Source organism: Cololabis saira, chromosome 12 (assembly GCF_033807715.1).
Source record: "Cololabis saira isolate AMF1-May2022 chromosome 12, fColSai1.1, whole genome shotgun sequence".
Classification (NCBI taxonomy): domain Eukaryota; kingdom Metazoa; phylum Chordata; class Actinopteri; order Beloniformes; family Belonidae; genus Cololabis; species Cololabis saira.
In genome coordinates this window covers 8105977-8130983 of record NC_084598.1, presented here as the reverse complement: position 1 = coordinate 8130983, position 25007 = coordinate 8105977, and the positions used below count along the sequence as shown (strand labels likewise).

Genomic DNA, 25007 nt, shown 5'->3' with positions numbered 1-25007 from the left:
TTTAGAGCTGAAGAATGGAGCAATAGGAGGGAGATGGAAGGACGGACTGATGGCTGCAGTACGGAAGAGTATTAGGGCCAGGCAGGAGAAAAATACATTTTTTTTTTCATTATGCACTTCGAGAAAAAAGTGGAAATGTCGAGAAAACTACGACTCTCTATATCAAACCATTCAAAAGTTATGGCAGAAAATAGGGACTATCAAATATCGACCAATCAGAAGAAGGGGCGGGGCTAATTTGCACCAATTTTGTTCAAGGACCCAAAACTATGTCCGATGACACAACCCACAAGTCTTTATGTCAAACCATTCAAAAGTTATGGCAGAAAGTAAGAACTATCAAATATGGACCAATCAGATGAAGGGTGGGCGCGCTTTTTGGCATCTAGTGTCGCCACGGTAACGCTTTTGACTGAGAAAAGTAAGGCGCATCGTCACAGGATTGAGACGCACATTTTGATGTATAACACACCTGGGTGCACATTACAGTTCGGGACGTATTAACTACCGAAGGAATGGCATAAATTGCGCCAAAATGACACGATTAATTCAAAATGGCCGACTTCCTGTTCGGTTTCGGCCATGGCTCCAAGAGACTTTTAAGTTCCACCATGATACAGGTTTGTACCGATTTTCGTGCATGTACGTCAAACCGTATTGTGGGGCTTGAGGCACAAAGTTTTCTAGGGGGCGCTGTTGAGCCATTAGGCCATGCCCATTAATGCTTACCATTAAATACCAAATTTTTCACCAGGCCTGGCTTGCGTACAAAATTTGGTGACTTTTGGGGCACGTTTAGGGGGGCAAAAAGGCACTCATTTCATCTGAAAAATAAAAACGACAAAAAAATTAAAATTCCTACAGATACAACAGGGCCTTCGCACTGTAAGTGCTCGGGCACTAATAATGGAAGGCTCTTAGGTCTCTTTGAGAATACTTTCCCCGCTGCCGTTCTCAGTTTAAATATCCCTTTAGAGCTGAAGAATGGAGCAAGAGGAGGGAGATGGAAGGACGGACTGATGGCTGCAGTTGAAAATGACTGAGCTGTCAGAAATTGCCTCTGGCTTGGGTTATCTGTTCATCATCCCCCACCTGTGGGGAAACTGCCGCCTGACTGCTATAATAGTCCCCTACCAAGTAAATGCAAGGGTGCGACAAGCGGAAGCCACATGTGGTTGTACAATGAGCAAGAATTGATCTTCCATACACAAAGCGCGACGGCATTAGTATTCAAACTGTCCTCTGGACTTCAGACGCCCCTTGGACGGATCTGTGTGCCTGACGCTGCAACGTACAGACCCCCCCCCTACATCTGTGCATGCTTACCCTGCACAGTCCCGGTGTTTATCTGTTTATTTGTAAGGGTCCCCATTAGCTATGCCCTTAAACACAGCTAGTCTTACTGGGGTCCACATTAAAAAACAATACATTTAAAACATACAGTTAAAAACAAGACATGAAGAAAGAAAACGAAATTAAAGCTGCAAGCAGCGATGAACGGGCCCTCGCACCCTTGTGCACGATCAGGCTGCAGTGGAAGTTTGTATGACTTGCATGTAGATTCTTCAAGCCTGGACATTTAGTGGATGACACCACCCACGACTCTATGTCAAACCATTCAAAAGTTATGGCAGAAAGTAGGAACTATCAGATATCGACCAATCAGATGAAGGGGCGGGGCTAATTTGCACCAATTTTGTTCAAGGACTCAAAACCAAGTCCGATGACAGAAATGGTATAAATTGCGGCAAAATTACACTATTAATTCAAAATGGCCGACTTCGGTTTCGGCCATGGCGCCAAGAAACTTTTCTTTAAGTTGCGCCATGATACAGGTGTGTACCGATTTTCGTGCATGTACGTCAAACACAGGTGTCAAGTAACGAAGTACAAATACTTCGTTACCTTACTTAAGTAGAAATTTTAGTTATATATACTTCACTGGAGTAATTATTTTTCAGACGACTTTTTACTTTTGCACATTTTCACGCAATTATCTGTACTTTTTACTCCTTACATTTTAAAAACAGCCTCGTTACTCTATTTCATTTGGGCCTTTAAATAAAAACTATCCAGTTAAATTGCTCCATCCGGATAGAGTGAATTTGGTTGTGGTTGTTTCAGATGTTCTTGTCCAGTTTTGTTCTTACATCCGTTCCCTCAGATTCCTGCAACTAAACTTGGATGTACATTCCAATAAAGGTTAGGATAAATGATAACATGCCTCTGAAGTTTGACTTTTTGCACCATTACAATACTTATAGGCAACTAGTCATCATATCTGCTGCTCTCTGAAACACATGTTAATGCTCAATAGTACACATATATGCTTCTTTAATATATTTGCATTATACTAAGATGCATTCATTTTCAATGGCTTTTGTCCTTAATGGCTTTTTTCCCCTTACATTACTTTTACTTTTATACTTTAAGTAGTTTTGAAACCAGTACTTTTATACTTTTACTTGAGTAAAAAACTTGAGTTGATACTTCAACTTCTACAGGAGTATTTTTAAACTCTAGTATCTATACTTCTACCTGAGTAATGAATGTGAATACTGAAGACACCTCTGGTCAAACCGTATTGTGGGGCTTGAGGCACAAAGTTTTCTAGGGGGCGCTGTTGAGCCATTTTGCCACGGCCATTAATGCAAACCATTAAATATCAAATTTTTCGCCAGGCCTGGCTTGCGTGCAAAATTTGGTGACTTTTGGGTCACGTTTAGGGGCAAAAAGGCCCTTATTTCGTCGGAAGAAAAAACTAGGAAAAAAAATAATAAAAAATTCCTACAGATACAATAGAACCTTCGCACTGTAAGTGCTCGGGCCCTAATAACAGGACAAAACATACATGAAACATTCCAATATACAGTAAAACATCATCTAGGCCATGAAAATCCGATAAAAAATACACCTTACCCTGTCCAACATGTATATGTGTCTGTATAAGTGTGTGCATGTGTATGGTGTCCTATACATATGATATTCCAAGGTGTTTCTTGCTTTTGGAATATTGATTCTGTGTTAATTTAGTTATAGGCAATGGGAAAGAATTCCATGATTTAATCGATCTATATTCTACTGTATGCTTCAGAAAATTAGTGTTTGCCGTATGGATGTGACTCTAGGTTGTGTCTTAAGTGATTGTACTGATATAATGGAGTTTTGGATTGTAGTTTTGGTGTGTGTTAATGAGAAGGAATAGCCGGGGATGTCGTGTGAGCACGTGGACGTGCACGAGGTAGCTCTTAAAGGTGACCTATTATGGCATTAAATGTATATTTTAAACAGGCGTTGAATGTCTTAAAAACAATCTAAAGCTTGTTTTTTCTACATAAATCATAAATCCAGCCTGTGGGCCCTGTCACTAGTTTTACTGCTTCTAACCTCTTTTTCTGCGCCTCATTTTTAGGGAAGGGGGGGGTATGATAATGAGGCTCTGTGCTGATTGGCTCCCTGAATGACGTGTAGCAGGGGAGGAGCATAAACCTCGCTCTGCCAGAGCAGCCCGAGCCTGTAAATTATCACAACACTGAATTTTCACAAATGGAAACTTTATTGTTAAAAAAATAAAATATGAGTTGTATATAAATAACATGTATGCACTATTTAAGCCGGATCTACCCGGCGGATGCTGAACGCTGGTCCCGGAGCCACGCCCGGCGCCCGGGAGCAGCGCTGCTGGATCAGCGCGCATCACCGCGGCTTTAACGGGGGAATCTGACCGGTTCCGACCGGCCGGGACCGCAGGAACCGGCCTGGACTGGTAGCAGGGACTCCCGGGGACCGACCAGCGGAATTTCAGCCGGATCTGCCCGGCGGCTGCTGCGCGACGGGCGCCGCAACTCCACGGCGGGCGCACAGATCGGCTCCGGAGCGCATCCGCGGCGCATCGCCCGTTACCGGGGATCAAACCGACAGATTTGCCTGAAAATCTCGGAGGGTGAAGCTGGTCCAGCCTGGGAGAGACCCCCAAGGACCCAGTTCCCAAACCACCCGGGAACCTGGATGATTTAACCCGGATCCGCTCCGCCGCGGCGCCGCGTCCGACTGGCTGAAGGATGGACCACTCCAGCAGCGGAGAGAGCTGGTTGTGGGCGTGGTTTCAGCAGCGGAGGCTGAACCTCTGGAAATCTGCTCCCGTCGTGACGTCACGACGGGAGCAGATTCTAAACGGCTCAAAAAAAACCACGTGACACTGGGGGACTCTGTCCGGCGCTGGTCAGACACCTTGCAGAAATTCATGGTATTTTGTCTCCCCTGTGCTGGCAGGGTGAGGGGAGACCACTTTATATATGTTAAAACAAGAAAAAACTTGTTTTTCATAATAGGTCCCCTTTAAGCATTGTTTTGATGAGACTGCTTAGCCTGACCTCCCAGACAACACCGCAGAGCACGAGAGCAAAGTGCATCCCTACGCGCCGCCCTAATTACAGCCCTGACAGTCCGCTCAGACGGTGCGTGCAATCGCTTCCCACCCGGAGAAAACAGAGCGTCCCTTTGTGGTCCACCGCTTGACCAGGGCCGTGTAAACATGTCTGCGGCGTGTATCCCAGTCCCTCTGCTGATCTGCACGTCTGCTGTGGTGATGTTTAAAAACAACAACAGCACTTGTGCCAGAATTTTGGCGCAGCACACTGCAAAAACTCAAAATCTTAACAAGAATATTTGTCTAATTTCTAGTTAAAATGTATCATTTTTAGTAAAAAAAAAAATCTCATTACACTTAAAACAAGACTCATCACTGGAAAAAAAACAACAATTTTCACCTGTTTCAAGTAGATTTTCACTTAAAATAAGTAGAAAAATCTGCCAGTGTAACAAGATTTTTTTGCTTGTATAATGAGAAGATAAATCATGTCCCACTGGCAGATTTTTCTACTTATTTCAAGTGAAAATTTACTTGAAACAGGTGAAAATTGTCAAATAACAACTTATTTTTCTGGTAATGACTCTTAATTTTTAGTCAAAAAATCTCATTACACTTAAAACAAGACTAATCACTTGAAAAAAACAACAATTTTCACCTGTTTCAAGTAGATTTTAACTTAGAATAAGTAGAAAAATCTGCCAGTGGAACAAGATTTTTTTGATTGTATAATGAGAAGATAAATCTTGTCCCACTGGCAGATTTTTCTACTTATTTCAAGTGAAAATTTACTTGAAACAGGTGAAAATTAGCAAAATTACGAAAGTAACAAATCAAATAAGTTATTTTTCTGGTAATGACTTGTTTTAAGTGTAATGAGATTTTTTGACTAAAAATTAAGAAATTTTAACTAGAAATAAGACAAAAATTCCTGGTAAGATTTTGAGTTTTTGCAGTGCATGTGAACGTGGATGGTGTGAAACAGCGTAAGAGCGGCTCATGCCCTCACAGCTTCACTCCTTCATCAAAACAAGTTGCAGGCCTGCAGACTGCATGGATGCAGGAATACCATGTGAATCACACTTGGCATGATCTCTCTGTCTCTTTCCCCCCTCAAGAACAGACACGTTCATCTGCCAATTGCAATGCAATTATGCAAATCAGAATCCCATGACACGGTGAGAGTGATGTGGAGGGGAGAGGGGGATGCTATCTACCTCCCTAATGAGATTGATGTCCCTCCATCTATCAGTGTGGGAACTGCCTGAGAAGGCCGGCGTGCGGGGCCACGGCACATAACTCACACTCTCACAGGCACACACACCACCGCCGGCCAGGATTTACTCAGATTTGCTGATTCTTCTCCGTCTGTCTCTTCACCATCACCGTCCTCTCCGTCTCACACACAGTCCTCAAATAACTCCAACCCTGTCTCCTTTAAAGTAAAAAATAATTTATTTGACAATTTTTCACCTGTTTCAAGTAAATTTTCACTTGAAATAAGTAGAAAAATCTGCCAGTGGGACAAGATTTATCTTCTCATTACAAGCAAAAAAACCTTGTTCCACTGGCAGATTTTTCTACTTATTTTAAGTGAAAATCTATAATGAAAATTATAGTTTTTTCCAGTGATGAGTCTTGTTTTAAGTGTAATGAGATTTTTTTTAACTAAAAATTAGACATTTTAACTAGAAATTAGACAAATATTCTTGTTAAGATTTTGCGTTTTTGCAGTGTTTTATTTAGGATCCCCATTAGCATTAACAACAGCATTAGCTATTCTTCCTGGGGTCAGACATAAACACACAACACACAAATTAACACTTAATACATAACAGACATACATTATACATGACAAACAATAATAGACACAACTCCCTTAGTCACAAACAACACAGAGGAAAACTAAATCACCATCATTCTCAGACATAAATACATGGAAATGAAATTCATACACAATACCTGCCTGAAATGACCTTATCTTAGAATTCTTGACCACTTTTCACCTTTATTGTGATAGGGTTTACACTATCTGTAATTCTATTCAAACTTCATTCTGTTCCTTCCAAATGTCAAATCATAATTCATTAAATGTTAAAAGATATTGTTTCAACTGAATCTTAAACCAATCTTTGCTATCTGCATGAGAAATATGAACTGGTATAGAGTTCCAGCCAATCATGGCTCTGTAGAAAAAGTAATGGATTTATCGCGGCGGCCGTTGGTGGGACATAATGTAGACGTTTTGCACTCGCTGAATGTTTATCAGCTTTGCAAACTGAGCAGCAGATTTACAAGTTTGGTAGATGTGCTTTGTCGGAGTTTGCACATAAACTTGCAGCACTCGGAGTGTTCGTGTTATCACTTCCAGAGAGTCATAAGCTATTACTGAGTTGAGTGTCAACGAGATGGAGACAGTTTTTACAGAAAAAGCTGTTCAGCTTCTCCAGTCAGTGAAACCCATAGCCTTTGAAAATATGGTCTAATATTTAGTTTCATGACATGATTATTGTGCAGTTTGGTCAAGCAAAAGCTAAGAATATGCTAGTACACTGCAAAAACTCAAAATCTTAACAAGAATATTTGTCTTATTTCTAGTTAAAATGTCTCATTTTAGTAAAAGAAATCTCATTACACTTAAAACAAGACTCATCACTGGAAAAAATAACAATTTTCACCTGTTTCAAGTAGATTTTCACTTAAGATAAGTAGATAAATCTGCCAGTGGGACAAGATTTATCTTCTCATTACAAGCAAAAAAAATCATGTTCCACTGGCAGATTTTTCTACTTTATTTCAAGTGAAAATCTACTTAAAACAGGTGAAAATTGTTGTTTTTTCCAGTGATGAGTCTTGTTTTAAGTGTAAATAATTTTTTTTACAAAAATGAGACATTTTAACTAGAAATAAGACAAATATTCTTAAGATTTTTAGATTTTTTTGCTTGTAATGAGAAGATAAATCTTGTCCCACTGGCAGATTTTTCTACTTATTTCAAGTAAAAATTTACTTGAAACAGGTGAAAATTGTCAAATAACAAGTTATTTTTCTGGTAATGACTCTTGTTTTAAGTGTAATGAGATTTTTTGACTAAAAATTAAGACATTTTAACTACAAATAAGACCAATATTCCTGGTAAGATTTACAGTTTTTGCAGCGTAGTCACGGTCATTAAGCCACTTATTGTTCTCTTTCCCTTCTCCCTGGCGTCTCCACCACAGAGGAGCCTGCAGGGCCGGCGGAGGGCTTCACTCGAGACCCCTCCCAGCTGAAGGGCTCCATCCTGCAGACGACCCTCAGGAAAAGCCCCCAGGGGTTCGGCTTCACGATCATCGGAGGAGACCGGCCCGATGAGTTCCTCCAGGTCAAAAACGTCCTGCCAGATGGGCCTGCTGCACACGACAACAAGATCGCCTCAGGTAACTCTCCTCCCGGCGGTAATGATAATAGATGAATCCTCTGGTGGCTGGACTGCACTGGTTTAGCAGTCTGAGATGAGTCTGCTGAAGATGATGGAAAAGATGGAAAGAGGAGGAAACTCTACAGGGGAAAGTCAAGGAGACCAAATATGTGTGTATGTTTACACAGACTGAATATATACCACACACACTTGGAGAAAACAAGGAACATGTACTTGTTAATTAGGGCCCGAGCACTAACAGTGCGAAGGCCCTATTGTATCTTTAGGAATATTTCTCGTTTTTATTTTCCTCGTTTTTCTTCCAAAGAAATGAGGACCTTTTTGCCCCCCTAAACGTGCCCCAAACGTCACCAAATTTTGCACCCAAGCCAGGCCTGGTGAAAAATGTGATATTTAATGGTTTGCATTAATGGGCGTGGCCTAATGGCTCAACAGCGCCCCCTAGAAAACTTTGTGCCTCAAGCCCCACAATACGGTTTGACGTACATGCACCAAAATCGGTACACACCTGTATCATGTCGCAATTTAAAGAAAAGTCTCTTGGCGCCATGGCCGAAACCGAACAGGAAGTCGGCCATTTTGAATTAATCGTGTCATTTTGGCGCAATTTATACCATTCCTTCGGCCGTTAATGCGGCCCGAACCGTAACGTGCCCCCAAGTGTGTTATACATCAAAATGTGCGTCTAGATCCTGCGACAACACACATTACTTTTCTCAGTCAAAAGCGTTACCGTGGCGACAATAGACGCCAAAAAGCGCGCCCCACCCTTCATCTGATTGGTCCATATCTGATAGTTCCTATTTTCTGCCATAACTTTTGAAAGGTTTGACATAAAGAGTCGTGGGTGGTGTCATCGGACTCGGTTTTGAGTCCTTGACCATAATTGGTGAAAATTACACGCGCGAGGGCCCATTCATCGCTGCTTTCAGCTTTAATTGTTTCTTTATTTGGAAAGGACAAGTAGATAAAACGGTACAGCAATATTCAAGTAAATGAAAATGAATGTCCTTCCAGTTTTGTTTGTTTAAGTCCTGAAAATGTACATTACTAGAGTCCAGTTTCACAGACAATTAAAGTTTCACAGTACTTATGGAGGGAAAACAACAATGGGAGGTGAATCCTCCTTCTTTAGCATCAGAAAGACATCTAGGGCTCCCACTTTCACTTGGATAGGACTTGGATAGAATTATTATGTGTTGTTGCACTATTTTCAGTGATGTTATTCTGCAGAGTAAATCCATGTTAAAGTTCCTGAATGAAAGACCGACTATTACAGGCATGAATCAGCGAGCTAGAGCATCTATCACTGTAACTAATATGTTTTCCAAACAGTATAATTCCAGTGTTTTGGAAACATGTCAGCACTAATGAATGTTTGTCCAACGGTCACCGTCTACCAGAGCTCAGACCTGCTCTTTTTTTTAAAATTCTTTCTTTATTTGGAAAGGATAAGTAGATAAAACAGGACAGCAATATTCAAGTAAATGAAAATGAATGTCCTTCCAGTTTTGTTTGTTTAAGTCCTGAAAATGTACATTACTAGACATCAAGGTGTACCGGTACATAGTTTGTCCTCCTTTGAGCTTTATAGAGTCCAGTTTCACAGACAGTTAAAGTTTCACAGCACTTGTGGAGGGAAAACAACATGGGAGGTGAATCCTGCTCCTTAAGCATCAGAAAAACCACATTTACTTGGATAGGACTCTGATACAATACAACTCAGTTTAACTGTTTACATGAACTATGAACAGAAATCAGGGGTTACCCGCCGCTGCTGTTGTGGAATTAATCATAAAACCCAGTCAAAGGTTAAATCAACATAATAGTACCAGTGAAATCAAATAAAATCTGCTCTCATGGGGGTGATAAATACGATCCAGATAGGGAACGTGTACTTAAACTGAATATCACATGGCTTAATGACCCAAAGGCCAGTGTTTAGAGGAGCTGCTCTAAAAATAGGAGGCTCATCAATAGAACATCTGTCTCCTTCATGGCTGATGCTTGTGTTTTTATATGGATGCACAACATGAAGCTGTCATGGCTGGAGGTTGGATGCTACATGTAACATTGTTGGGTTAAATCAGGGGTCGGCAACCCGCGGCTCTTTAGCGCCGCCCTAGTGGCTCCCTGGAGCTTTTTCAAAAATGTTTGACCTTTTTTTTTTTTCCTTTTTTTCTTTTTTTCCTTTTTTTTCTTCTTTTTTCCTTCTTTTTTTCCTTTTTTTTCTCTTTTTTTCTTCCTTTTTCCTTTCCTTTTTATTCTCGACATTTTGACTTTTTTTCAACATTTCGACTTTTTTCACGAAGCTGTCATGGCTGGAGGTTGGATGCTACATGTACATGTAACATTGTCGATATAAATATTGTTTTATTTCCTAAAGGGTTATAATACAGTTTCTTGTATCCATCTCAGCTAAGTCCATCTTGATGCGTGTGTGGATACCGCCATCACGTATGGCAGCTGCTGTATTTTGATGATGTGTTGTGTAAACTACCTAAGGCTCAAAATGATGCTAATATTGATTGGCACACCGGTGCATCTGCTGAGAATCGACATGAAAGTGGACCTGAAAGAGTCATTATTTTTCCGTGATTCATTTCCCACGGGAGGGAGCTTAATTGACTTCACCAAAAGTTGAACGTAATTAATTTCATTGGGTTTCAACAACAAGCAGTCGAGCGGAACAGCTTTGTCTCGCATTACTCACTTTGGACGTGCTGCATTTATTCATGCCCAACGAGGAATGTTTGAACGTTCTGAGAAACGTACCTTCTTGGAGGTTTGAGGTGTGACATTGGAGTAGCGTGTAATGATCTGAACCAGCACACTGGTGGAAGCAGTTCACTTCAGTGTGCAGCACCGAGCAGCGTATTGATTGTGTAGGCGGCTGGATCCTCCTCAGGGGCCTGTCAGAAGTTCAGCCGGCCCGGGGATGCTGGGGATCTACCATTCCACGAAAGCAGAAGAAAGCAGACAGCGTATTCTATGTTCAGACAGAGATACTACTGAGAGCTGCAACCAGAAATGTACATACGGTTTGGAAAAAGACACATGATCTTCTTTTTTTTTCCTACATATCCAACAGTGACTACGTTTCCATGCATCAATAACCCTTTTCTAACCGGAATATTAGAAATAACCTGATTGCGCACGGCCATGTAAACACCAATAACCCCTTTGAATAACCGGAATTTGCTCATATTCCAGTTTTTAAAAACCCGAAAATGACCCCTGGGTTCCTCCTTTTAAAACCCGAATATTTGGTCATGTATAGCCTAAGGCAGTGGTTCCCAACCTTTTTTCCTTGGAGCTCCCCTACTTGTGTCTAAGACCAGCCAGGCCCCCCAACCTGTACGTACTAGCACCAAAATAGTCTTTAATTGAAAAAAATGAACATTAATTTTTTTTTTTGATACATTTCTCTTTGGTTTACTCTGTATACATATGACTTTGTTTTTCTCCAATGTCACCAATGTATAAAATACGCACAAAAAGACATAAAAGGACAAAAATATTTCTGAAAAATGTCTCTTTTAATATGAGACCAACATTTTTTTTACATTTTTCCTTTAAAAACCTGTCGGAGTAGATTAAATGTTGAGTAATGATATAATAATAAGGAATAAAATAATTTCCTGTGTTTGTCACCAGTGTATAAAAACACAAAAAATATTCAAGACATTCATAAATTATTCCTAACAATGTCTTATGAATGACTCATTCGCAAATATAATTTTTACAACTGCATTATTTCAAAGCAGACAAAGTTTCGCGCCCCCCCAGAGATCTCTGGCGCCCCCCCCAGGGGGGGCCCGGACCCCGGGTTGGGAGACACTGGCCTAACGGGATTTCCCCATCAAAAGGAACAGGAATTCTTTTTCTGCTCATGTTCTTCTCGCAAGGAATCTTGGTCTTTTGAGTCCAGGAAGCGACAAACAGTGATTCTCCCGCCAGTCGGCGTGGGTGAACTCCATCATTACGACCCGTTCCCACCAGTCCTGACTGCACCTTCATCCAAAGTGTCCAGGGGTCTGGTGGAAACGGGGAGCATGGATATGGAGGCACAGCTCCGGCTCCATTTGACATTTCTTCACGTTCTCGCCTTCCATTAATGAAGAAGGCGACGAGGAATAGTGTTAAGTCTTGGTGGGTCAGTACCAGCACCAAAGCACCAAAGAAGGCGACTTCTACTGGGCTGTTGATTATCCACCGTGCTGCTGTTATTGTTGTTGATTTGGATACAGGAAGAAGAAGTGGAAATGACGGGAATTGCGTCATGACGTTCTCCGTGCGTCGCTGGTTTGATCCAGATATCCCAAATAATTACAATTACCATGTAAACAGGGAGAACTCTGTTTGCTCACGCATGGAAACAGATTATTCCCAATGTTTCAGTAACCGGATTATTGACCTTAACCCCAATTGTGACTGCATGTAAATGTAGTCAGTGATGTTAAAGGAAACCTTGAACCTTGATTATTCCTGATTTTCTTTACTTATTTCTTTTGTAGAATGTCAGAAAATATATAGTTTTTTTTTTCTTCAAACACATAAGTTTACATACACTTAAGTTCAGTATGGCCTTAATCCGCCCAAAAATGTACCATAAATGAAATGTTGGTTGAAACCCGGAGGACAACATCCTCTGCATTTAACCACTCTGTGCTGACATAAGTTGACAGGACACACAGAAGAGAAAGCCACTGCTCCAAAAGCACCGTAAAAGAAAAGCCAGATTACAGTTAGTCAAAATGTTACCAGGTTATTGTGATAAAACTTGTGGAGGGTTGACCAAAATTAATGATGGTTATTTTGTCAAATACTATATCTAACAGTACTGTGTGTACTCATGACTCTTTCCAGGAAAAGCCAGGACTGAATATGCAAGTAGCTTCATCCGCCCCTGTTTTAATTTGTTGCAGAAAAGGTTGGTCTGAGAAAAAGAGATAAAGTCTGAGAGAAAGTCTCACCCAATGCAGTCTGTAAATGTATGAAATCTTGTGTTCACTGCTCATCAGCCACAGCCAGCCCATAAAAAAAGAACTTTGCAGATTGTGATAGTGAGCTACACTAAATGTCAGGTTTTTGACAGGAAACTGTTTGTAATGAATGATTTTATTTGAAAAACACAAACTAGCAGCTGCTCTGTTTAGAGACTCCCAATGTCAGCAAATGTCAAAGACAACTATGCTGCATTTGAATATGTGGCTCCAGTGGAAATCCTGGTCTCGTGTTTTGTTTCTCAACATCCACGTACCATTCAACATTCTTTGCAGAGTTTACTGGACTGCTGTCTGTCATCTGCGTTGATGTTGATCGTGTAATTGTTGGGGGATTTTAACATCCACGTTGACAAAGGAATTGTGTAGTGCTCTTCATCATTTTGGACTGACGGATGTGACGGAAACACACAACAAAGGACATTGTCTCGATGTAACATTCTCCAAGGTGATGGTGACGGATGTTGATCTGTGATCATTCTTGTGTTTTCTTTGAGTTTTTTTATTGTCAACAGAAGCTTGCAGGCAGAGATCATCAGGAAACGGTACATAGATAAAAAATACTGGTGAAATGTGCATCCAAATCTTTTCCCCACCCCCTCTCCCACTCACCTTGAGTGAATAAGCTTTTGGATATATTCAGTGGTAAAATTATTAGTATTATTGATACCAGTACTTTTACCAAGGTGAAGGTGATGACTGCTAGAAATAAACCTCCCTGGAGAAATGCTGCAGAGCTGAAAAAAAAACTGGAAAAGCTGAACGCAGGTGGGGGAAAACTAAATGACAGCTTTATTATCACATTTATAGGGAGAGACTAAGCATATATAATGTGAGGAATGAAAGACAATCATATTTTTCTGATATCGTTGCCAAAAACAACAATAATTCACTATGTTCTCTACTATTGACAACTGTGCCTGCAATGAGTTTGCCTTTTTCTTTACTGACAAAATTCAGAAAATTAAACCGTCAGTGCTCCTAAAAGCCTGGATGACATCATACATCACCTGCATTCCTCCACTCGCTGCCTTGATAATCAGCCAACAGGATTAAAAGTGTTGCAGGATAAAAGTGTTGGTATGGCCTCAGATTTTGGGGGATTGTGTGGTTTGAGTCACCTTAGCTTGCTGTGAGTAGGTATAATTGAGTGTGGCAGACAGTTTTGATTTGAGCTGAATTGGGTTGTGTGTAGTGGTGTTTGCCTACGTATTTTGTGACAGTTTCTCCTTTTTATGCATAACTCTGCACCAGCTTCCCTGATGATGATGCAGCCTTGATCCCACGTTGTGTATTTTTCCTCGTGGGTTCATTTACTGTTGATTTGGTTTATTGATTGGACTGTGTGGTTTAATCCATCCATTTCATTGAGGCCTGCATGCAGGTTTTCAACTGGACATAAACTTTTATTCTATGCATTGTTCATAAAATCTATATTTTTTGGTATAGCAGCCTCTGGCTCCAGTTTATTCTGAGTCTTGTGTGTTGAGTAACACCTGGTACATGTTAATACATGTCCCCTCAGTGGTTAAGGCCCCGTTTCCACGTAGCAAAAACGGTGGTGTTTTCATGCGTTTTGGCCGTTCGTTTACACGAAAACGAAGCTCAAAGTCACCAAAAACCATCATTTCTGAAAATTCCGGCCAAAGTGGAGATTTGCAAAAACTCCGTCTTCACGTTTGCTTGTAAACAGAGAAAACGGACGTTGAGGCTGCAGAACGTCACATTATGCCACAGAAACGTCACCACACTGCAAAAACTCAAAATCTTAACAAAAATATTTGTCTTATTTCTAGTTAAAATGTTTCATTTTTAGAAAAAATTATTTTTAGAGATTACACTTAAAACAAGACTCATCACTGGAAAAAAGTGAAAATTTACTTGAAACAGGTGAAAATTGTCAAATAAGTTATTTATCTGGTGATGACTCTTGTTTTAAGTGTAATGAGATTTTTTGACTAAAAATTAGACATTTTAACTAGAAATAAGACAAATATTCCTGGTAAGATTTTGAGTTTTTGCAGTGCAGCGTCATGTGTGCGACCTGTGTTTACAATGTGTTTGGCCACCGTCAATATTTTCTTGTATTTTACTTGTTTTATATTCTAACGTCACACTTAAAAGTAACTCCACTTCTCTGTCACTCCAAACAAAAGACTCTCGTTCATCTTGGAAGTAACTGGAAGTTACTCGTGTCATTTGTTGATGTTTTTTTTCCAGGATTCTGATTGGCTAGCATGACTTTATCTTCTCGTTACACTGCCCCCTGTAGGTTTGGCTGCTCATAGCACCTTAACAGCGTATTTATGCGGGTTCGTGTTCTTTTTTCAAAACGTAGATGGGATAATATCTGTTTTTGTAAATGCCCGGCTATGTGTAAACGTGGCTTAAAACAGCTGTCACTAAGCCACTTTTAACCTTTACAAGGCACCAACGGTTAGGCAAGACCTCTGCAAGATCAGGCAGGGAACCTAGGGCCTTGCTCCAGCTGGGGTCATTTTGACCCCTAACTATACCACCTTGCAAGGATTAAAAAAGAACAACCTTGACAGGTCACAGACCTGTATCAAGCCTCCCCTTTCTTAGTAAAATCATAGAAAAAGCTGTTTTTTCCAACAGCTGTATAACCTCCTGAAACTATATAACTGTTTTGATGTCTTCCAGTTAGGTTTCCGGCCACCCCACAGCACTGAGACAGCTCTAGGAAAGGTTCTTAATGACATCCGCTCCGATACCGATAGTGGCAACATTTCAGTCTTGGTCTAACTGGATCTCAGTGCTGCATTCCACACGGTCAGCCATTACATCTTGATAGAGCGGTTGAAGAACTGGATGGGACTTTCTAGTACAGCTCTTACCTGGTTAGAGTCCTCTGTAAAAGACAGGGACTGTGTTGTGTCTTTAGGTAACTACAAATCAGAGCAAACAAAAATAATGAGTTCCCCAAGGTTCAAATTTGAGTCCATTATTGTTTTACATCTCTATTCTCCCTCTCACTCAAGTTATTAATAAGAACAAAATGTGTTACCATAACTACGCAGATGACACACAAATCTATAACCATCTCGCCCTGAGACTATAATCCAGTTTAAACATTGATCAAATGCATTGATCAAATTAAAGAGTGGATATGCCAGAATTTACTTTAGTTAAATGAAGACAAAAAATAAATATTAGTGTTCTGAGCCAAAGAAGAAAGATTAAAAGTGAGCATTTAAAGCAGTTAAGCTAATAACTTAAGACCCAAGCCAGACATGGAGTCCTCACTGAGACCAGGAGACCAGAGTCCTCACTAGACAGTGGACCGTATAACTCCAGGTCTTAGATCTTTACACCAGCTTCCTGTCTGTCCCAGAACAGATGTTGAATCCAGATGTTGGTTTATAAACCTCTAAATGATCTCAGACCTAAATCCATCTCTGATCTGGTCCATGATGGACCAATCAGAACCCTCAAGTCTTCAGGGCCACGCCCACTTCCTGTCCCCAGAGTTAGAACCAAACAGATGAGGCAGCTTTCAGCTTTTATGCTCCTCACCTGTGGAACAAACTCCCAGAATGCATCTGGGCTGCTGAAACTTTTTTTAATACACTTTTAACACTTTAAATTGTCTAGTATAAGAACTGTTCTATGGACTAAATCTTGCTTTGAATGGTGTACAGAGAAAGTTTTAGTCTTTTTCTAAACTGAACGTAAACTTTTGGTTGCAACTCTTCGTCATTCAGCTAACGTTCATTTACATGTCTGTCGCTGTTAGCTGGTGTTTGCAAACTTCTGATGTTTTGATCAGAAGTTGAAGAACAGAAGAACTCTGTCAGGTTTGGTCGTGTCACACACTGCAAAAACTCAAAATCTTAACAAGAATATTTGTCTATTTCTAGTTAAAATGTCTCATTTTTAGTCAATAAAATCTCATTACACTTAAAACAAGACTCATCACTGAAAAAAACAACAATTTTCACCTGTTTCAAGTAGATTTTCACTTAAAATAAGTAGAAAAATCTGTGGAACAAGATTTTTTTGCAATATAAATCTTGTCCCACTGGCAGATTTTTCAACTTATTTCAAGTGAAAATTTACTTGAACAGGTGAAAATTGTCAAATAAGTTATTTTTCTGGTAATGACTCTTGTTTTAAGTGTAATGAGATTTTTTGACTAAAAATGAGACATTTTAACTAGAAAGACAAATATTCCTGGTAAGATTTTGAGTTTTTGCAGTGTACACACTTGCTCGTATGCTTCTTATCTACATCTGACATACAAACTCATTTGATCATTTTATTCTTCAATTTTGTGGCCATGTAACCTAAACTTAGAGACATCCTCATTCAGGAGATCAAATAGCTCACCTTCTCTTGAACTCTTTGGAGAAAAACATTTGGAAAGAAAAAATGTTATTCTTGTCAGAACTTCAAAACCTGACCCATCATGTAAATTGATGACAAAAATGAATCCAATGGGAGGAAAGAGTGAAACGTTGACACTGGCAGTTATTTTTTTTCTCTTTATTTTTCTGGTAATGACTCTTGTTTTAAGTGTAATGAGATTTTTTGACTAAAAATGAGATATTTTAACTAGAAATAAGACAAATACTCCTGGTAAGATTTTGAGTTTTTGCAGTGCAAATGTGTGAAAGCCACTTGTCTGTGTTCCAGGGGACGTGATTGTGGACATCAACGGGGCGTGTGTGCTGGGGAAGACTCACGCCGACGTGGTGCAGATGTTCCAGTCCATCCCGATCAACCAGTACGTGGACATGGTCCTGTGTCGAGGCTACCCCCTGCCCGAGGACTCCACCAGCAGCGAGGACGCTTCAGGTGGAGTCGGTGTCTCCAAGGACACCTCCCCCTCCCCCTCCACCTCCACCTCCACCCTGCAGGACCCTCATCACACCGTCCCGGATGGAGGAACTCTCTCCCGGCAAACTGCCTCAGCGTCAGCCATGAGCAACGGGGGGCGTCATCACCAGAGGTGGGTAGTAACCAGTTACATTTACTTACATTTACTTGAGTACGTTTTGGGAAATTTTGTACTTTTAGGAGTAGTTTTGAATCACTATACTTTTTACTTTTACTTGAGTAGATTTGTGAAGAAGAAACTGTTCCTCTTACTCCGCTACATTAGGCTACGTTGAGCTGTTACTTTTCTTTTATCCCTTTTATCCGCGTACGCGTCAATCTCATGACATCACTGGGTGATTCTTTGGGAAAAATGTTTGTTTTTGCATGTTTTGTCACATTTACACAGACTCAAACACACACACAGTTTCTATGAGTTTATGGGCTTGTTCTAGTTCTGCCTGGTTAAAAAAAGAAAAGTACAAAGGCTTGACATTTTGTGCTACTTGTGCTTAATTTATTTTTTTATTCTATTATTTAATTTATTTTATTATTTATTAAAGTACTTGAATTTACTTTAAGATTATTTTAATTTAAGCTATTTTTTATTTTTTATTAATTTAAATTTATTTTATTGATTTAATTTGCCTGAAGATGATTATTTTGTACTTTTGTCTGTTTGAATGGTTGTGTTAAAAAAATTAATCCGACGTTACTCAACAGTTACTCTGTACTTGAGTAGTTTTTTCACCAAGTACTTTTTTACTTTTACTCAAGTAATTATTTGGATGACTACTTTTTACTTCTACTTGAGTCATATTATTCTGAAGTAACAGTACTTTTACTTGAGTAATATTTTTGGCTCCTCTACCCAGCTCTGGTCACCACCAGCACCCCCACCACCTTCCTCACGTCCACACCCCCGAGGGCCCGGACCCCACCCTGTTACAGCCGGAGCTGGTCAGCGTGCCCCTGGTTAAAGGCCCGGGAGGGTTCGGCTTCGCCATCGCCGACTGCCCCCTGGGGCAGAAGGTGAAGATGATCCTGGACGCGCAGTGGTGCCGCGGCCTGCTGAAGGGGGACGTCATCAAGGAGATCAACAGGCAGAACGTACAGACGCTCAGCCACTCCCAGGTGGTGGACATCCTGAAGGACCTGGCCGTGGGCAGCGAGGTCAACGTTCTGGTGCTGAGAGGAGGTGAGCCCGCCGGAACTAGACATTTGCAAATAAAATAAACACTGCAAATAAAAACAAACGTCGCTGCAAATAAAAGAAACGCTGCAAATAAAAAAAAACCACGCAAATAAAAAAGCCACAACGGAAGTGAATTACCGGGGACTATTTTTGCCGATGCACCGGTGTTTTTTACGTGAGAGGAGAAGAAGAAGACGAAGAGGACGTAAGTGAAAAGGAAGAAATAAGAAGAGCGAGTAATTAGAAGAACAACGAACGAGAAAATAAGTGAAAAGGTTAGTGTTCAACGTCGCTACGTGTAATTTGTAATGTGGAACACCGGTGCATCAGCAAAAATAGTCCCCGGTAATTCACTTCCGTTGTGGCTTTTTTATTTGCGTCGATTTTTTTTTTTTCTTTGCAGCGGCGTTTGTTTTTATTTGCAGCGTTTATTTTATTTGCAAAGCATTTATTTTATTTGCAGCGGCGTTTCTTTTTATTTGCAGCGTTTCTTTAATTTTCAGCAATGGCGGGTCTCGGCCACCGTAGAGTCCTGGCCAAGACAGGTAGCATCACAAACACAAAGTTTCACAAAAACCAATATCAAAATAGTTAAAAACAAATCATAAATACAGATCACAAACAAAATCAGCAGTCAAAGCATCTACAGCCAGTTGTACTTGCTTCCAAGTCTTTCAGAAGAACCTTAAAAGCATCAAGTGACACCAGATGATTCAATTTTAAGATTTTCTGCAACTCATTCCAAGCAGAGGGGGCAGGATAGCTGAAACCCCTGCAGTGCGGACCCTTGGTACAGTCAATAAAAATAAGTCCTGCGACCGAAGATTCTGCCCCCCAGTGCTTTTTGAGAGGGATACCCCCCCCAAATGAGATGAAAGCAGGCCAAGAATGGCGTTATAAACAGACATGCCAATGATAAAGTCTACAGGTGGCCAGAGCAGACCATCCGACCCGGACATACAAAGAACAGTGGGGAGTAAGAGATCTAAAATGTGTGATAAATCTCCATGGTAGACAGTATCCAATGCATGAAGACATTGAGCAGATGAATGCATATAAATGACATCGCCATAGTCAAGCACAGACATAAAAGTTGATTCAACAAGTCTCTTTTTGGAATAAAAGGAAAAACAGGCCTTATTTCTAAAATAAAAACCCAATTTTAGCTTTAACTTCTTGACATGACATCACTGCCGCTGCGCACTGCAACGGCCAGTAATCCTGCAACGCTAAACTAATCCGTAAAAGTGTGTGACAGGTGGTGAGTGTGTTGCCCTGATGCTGTGATCTGTCGGGACTCTTGTGAAATCCTTTTCATTCCCATTCAGATTGTGGCCACCTGTTGTCTGTTTCACTCTCTTTCAGTGGAAAAAAACCAGGGATGAAAAGTCAAATTGCACTTGAGCATTAATCTGTAAGCGAAAGAGAGACATCGATAAGAGTTGTCCTTCATGAAAGATGCATCTACTATAGAAGAGATGTTTTAATTTTAGATATGATAATAATAATTCATTTTATTTAGAGGCGCCTTTCAGGTCACCCAAGGTTGCCTTACAAAAGATACAAACACACATTTTATAAGTTAGAATACAATTAATCCAAAAAAGCAGCAACACACAGCATCAAAAAGTGCATTGACCAATAAATAGAACAAACTGGTGTAGTGGGGCAGCACAGTGGCTTGGTGGGTAGCACCGTTACCTCACAGCAAGAAGGTTCGACTCCCGGGCCGGCAGGGTCTTTCTGTGTGGAGTTTGCATGTTCTCCCCGTGCTTGCGTGGGTTCTCTCCGGTTACTCCGGTTTCCTCCCACAGTCCAAAAACATGCGTACTAGGTTAATTGATGTTTCGAAATTGCCTGCAGGTGTGAGTGTGAGTGTGTCTGGTTGTCTGTCTGTATATGTGGCCCTGCGATGGACTGGTGACCTGTCCAGGTGAACCCCTGACTCTCGCCTGAAAATAGCTGGGATAGGATCCAGCAGACCCCCGTGACCCTGCAAAGGATAAAACGGGTATAGAAGATGGATGGATGGATGGTGTAGTGTAGTGCACAGTCTCCGGTTAGAGTGAGTGAGCGAGTTTGAACAGAGTTTTGAGTTGGGTATTGAATGTAGTGATGGAGTCTGTCTGTTTTATGTGTGGGGGGGGGGGTTCCAGAGTGTGGGTGCTGAGCAACTGAAGACTCGGGCACCCATGGGGCACCCATGGGGCACCCATGGGGCACCCATGGGGCACCCATGGTGCTGAGGGTGAAGTGGGAATGATGAGAAGTCCAGCCGAGGTTGAGCGGAGGGCGGGGAGGGAGTGTATTCATGTAGGAGGTCAGAGGTAAGTGGGAGCTGGTTATGAAGGGCTTTGTAGGTGAGGAGGAGGTTTTTGTAGATGATGCAGTAGTGGACTGGTGGTGGACTGGTAGTGGACTGGTAGTGGACTGGTAGTGGACTGGTAGTGGACTGGTAGTGGACTGGTGGTGGACTGGTAGTGGACTGGTAGTGGACTGGTAGTGGACTGGTGGTGGACTGGTAGTGGACTGGTGGTGGACTGGTAGTGGACTGGTAGTGGACTGGTAGTGGACTGGTAGTGGACTGGTAGTGGACTGGTAGTGGACTGGTAGTGGACTGGTAGTGGACTGGTAGTGGACTGGTAGTGGACTGGTAGTGGACTGGTAGTGGACTGGTAGTGGACTGGTGGTGGACTGGTAGTGGACTGGTAGTGGACTGGTAGTGGACTGGTAGTGGACTGGTAGTGGACTGGTAGTGGACTGGTAGTGGACTGGTGGTGGACTGGTGGTGGACTGGTACTGGACTGGTACTAGACTGGTAGTGGACTGGTGGTGGACTGGTAGTGGACTGGTGGTGGACTGGTAGTGGACTGGTGGTGGACTGGTAGTGGACTGGTGGTGGACTGGTAGTGGACTGGTGGTGGACTGGTGGTGGACTGGTAGTGGACTGGTAGTGGACTGGTGGTGGACTGGTAGTGGACTGGTGGTGGACTGGTAGTGGACTGGTAGTGGACTGGTAGTGGACTGGTGGTGGACTGGTAGTGGACTGGTGGTGGACTGGTGGTGGACTGGTGGTGGACTGGTGGTGGACTGGTAGTGGACTGGTAGTGGACTGGTGGTGGACTGGTGGTGGACTGGTGGTGGACTGGTAGTGGACTGGTAGTGGACTGGGAGCCAGTGGAGTTAGATAAGAAGGGGGTGATGTGGTCAGATGACTTGGTGCGGGTGATGATCCGGGCGGCCGAGTTCTGAATGAGTTGCAATCTGTCGGTGAGTTTGGTAGGGAGACCAGTGAGGAGGGAGTTGCAGTAATAGATACGGGATGTGACGAAGGAGTGGACCAGGATTTTAGTGCTGGACTGGGACAGTGCTGGACGGAGTCTGGAGATGTTGCGGAGGTGGAAGAATGCAGTCCGGGTGATGTTGTGAATATGAGGTGCAAATGAAAGGGTGCTCTCCAGGATGATGCCAAGGCTCTTGACTTGGGAGGAGAAGGGAACCGGGAAGCCGTCGATGATGATGGTGGAGCAGGAGAGAGTTGTGACTTGGTGACGGTGGATTTGGAGCCGATGAGAAGAGCCTCACTTTTATTACCATTCAATTTTAGAAGATTTTTGCTCATCCAGTTATTGATTTCATCCAGACAGTTGGTGAGGGAAGTGGGAGGAATAGTAGCAGTGGCTAGCACATGATAGGATAGGTCGGGGTGTCTACGTTGGGGTGAGCTCGGTCCCGTGGTGAGCTGTAGTCAGGAGGTGGAGAAACATGGGCAGTTGTGATTCACTCGCTGCCTTGAGAGAAAAGAGGGAGAGAAGGAAGGAGCTGCAGAGCGTGGTGGGTAATTGTGGCCTGTCTTCTTGCTTTACACTTTCACAGATTTGAAGCGCTCATTCCTTCTTGTGCCTCTGCTGCAGTGCAGTAGCCTAGATTTAAGAGATCAGTGTTGCACCCACATCTCACATGCACAGAGCCGGCTTCTTCCGAACTCCGGGGGCTTGTCACATATACGGCTGTGCGTCTTGAGGCATCCTGATATGTATTAATCATATATGTGCACGGGCCAAGTTGTGTGTATGAGTGTGTGTTTGCGAGTGACACTTCTTCTGAAGAGCAGAGGATCCTGGGGTTCCAGGACTAAAAGCAGCAGTGCTGCCAGGCTTCCTGCCGCTCTCCCATAGACTGGGACCAGATTAGACTTCACCCCAAGCCGGTTTGCAGCAGTCGGGAGAAATATCACAGACTGATGTTGCTGCTCTGGTTCACAAATAAGATAAAGTGACCTTTGATATGAGATATGTACAATACTGCACTCACTGTTGATGATAAGAGATATTGTATCTATCTATCATATATATGTACAGGACATTACAAATCAACTGAAATATTGCAAGCCTTTTATAATTTTAATATTGCTGATTATGATTTACAGTTTAAGATTAAGATTCCCAGAATATTCAAATTTTTTGAGATAGGATATTTGAGTTTTCTTAAGCTGTAAGCCATAATCAGCAATATTAAAATAATAAAAGGCTTGCAATATTTCAGTTGATTTGTAATAAATCCAGAATGTATGACATTTTAGTTTTTGTAATTGCATTACAGAAAATCACAATATTCTAATTTTCTGAGACAGTCCTGTGTATATATACATATATATGATAGATACAATATCTCTTATCATCAACAGTGAGCGCAGTATTGTACATATCTCATATCAAAGGTCACTTTATCTTATTTGTGAACCCAGAGCAGAAAATCACAATATTCAAATTTTCTGAGACTGTGTGTGTATGTATGTGTATGTGTGTGTGTGTGTGTGTGTGTGTGTATATATATATATATATATATATATATATATATATATGCGTGTGTGTGTGTGTGTTTTGACCTTAATCCTTAATCCCACCTGTAAATGTTCTTTCACATAGTACAATCAAAGTAAATGTCCAGATAAAAGCCTCATACTAAGTATTTAGTATTTAGAGCAGTGAAGTTGCACCAAACAGGTGGCAGGTTTAGCCCACACAGCTGTAGGTTTTCCCAGGGTTCAGCTTGTTCTCTCCTCATGTAATCACAATGAAAGCCTGGTGTTTATGGGCCTACTGCCCTCTACTGGTTGATTACTGGGAAGAGCAGGGTGAGGTATTGGGGGGAAAGAACAGTTCCAAAGCCTCAGAGAGCATAGAAAAGCTACAATGATCTCAAATAAGTTGAATAGAAGAAATGAAGACGATGCTCTTTTTTATCAGAAAATTAACACAATTTCCTGAGGTCTTATTGAAACAAATCTGACATGTTTCAAAATAGAGTTCTCTCTCAGAAGCAAGAACATACAGCTCCTTTTTCCGGAGCTCATAGCAGCGCACACAGAACACAGCTCGGACTTCTGCACGCTGAACAGGTTTTTATTCTGAATTAGATATGAGCCAAGTTTCCCCATCATACTGCAGTAGATTCTCAGTCATGCAGGTCATGTTTATCTTAAAAGGCTTAAGTAGAAGGTATTTGGACTTCTGCGCTTGTTGTCACCAGTGTTGACAAGTTTCATCATCCAATAGCGGGTCCTTGTGAAGCTCCCAAAGCTGCATTTAATGATACGTGGGCTTTTTTGAGCTTCTAACTGAGAAAAATAAATGATTACAGAACAACAAGAAGATGTATTACTCATTATACAAAGTAGAAGTGGACATCATGAGCTCATTCCTGTCCTATCTGGGTAAACTATATAACTCTCCATATTTTACTGATAGAAGCAAAGCAAAAAGCAAGAGCAGAAGAGGCTTTTCTCTGCGGAGGTGCAACAAATTCAGCCTGATTTTAAGTTATACATGGATTTAAAGATGGATGGTTGTTTTTACTCTGAGTTGGCTCAGCTGTGAATCTCAAAGGCTCACTGAAAGACACATTTTCAGAGCGAGGTGGGCTAAAAAAAATGGTGCAATATTAGAGTTTTTGAGCTGCTACGTGGTTCAGACATTCAAATATATTCTCTCAAACACACACGTTTTCTTCTTGATAATACGGTCCATTTAAAGCTGTTTCATTAGCATATGTTCATTATCATTTTCATTACAATTTGACCTCCTCTTTTATCTCTGTTTTTGTAGGTCAGACATCTCCTGTGAAATCATTGAAACCAGTAAGTTGATGCATATTTAACACCTCTTTGTATGACTT

The 25007-nt window shown here is 41.5% G+C and overlaps 1 protein-coding gene across 5 annotated transcripts in view; it reads left to right on the top strand.

Annotated features, from left to right (window-relative positions):
• The window catches only part of magi3a (membrane associated guanylate kinase, WW and PDZ domain containing 3a), a 231355-nt gene that overhangs the window by 181441 nt on the left and 24907 nt on the right, over nt 1-25007 (top strand). For all 5 annotated transcript variants that reach the window (XR_009783818.1, XM_061735359.1, XM_061735358.1 and 2 more), the window contains 4 exons: nt 7591-7788; nt 17453-17768; nt 18511-18833; nt 24938-24969. Coding sequence is in view for 4 of the 5 variants with exons in the window: in XM_061735359.1 (XP_061591343.1) it covers nt 7591-7788; nt 17453-17768; nt 18511-18833; nt 24938-24969 (869 nt within the window). In the remaining variant the exon portion in view is untranslated. The remainder of the gene's footprint in view (nt 1-7590; nt 7789-17452; nt 17769-18510; nt 18834-24937; nt 24970-25007) is intronic.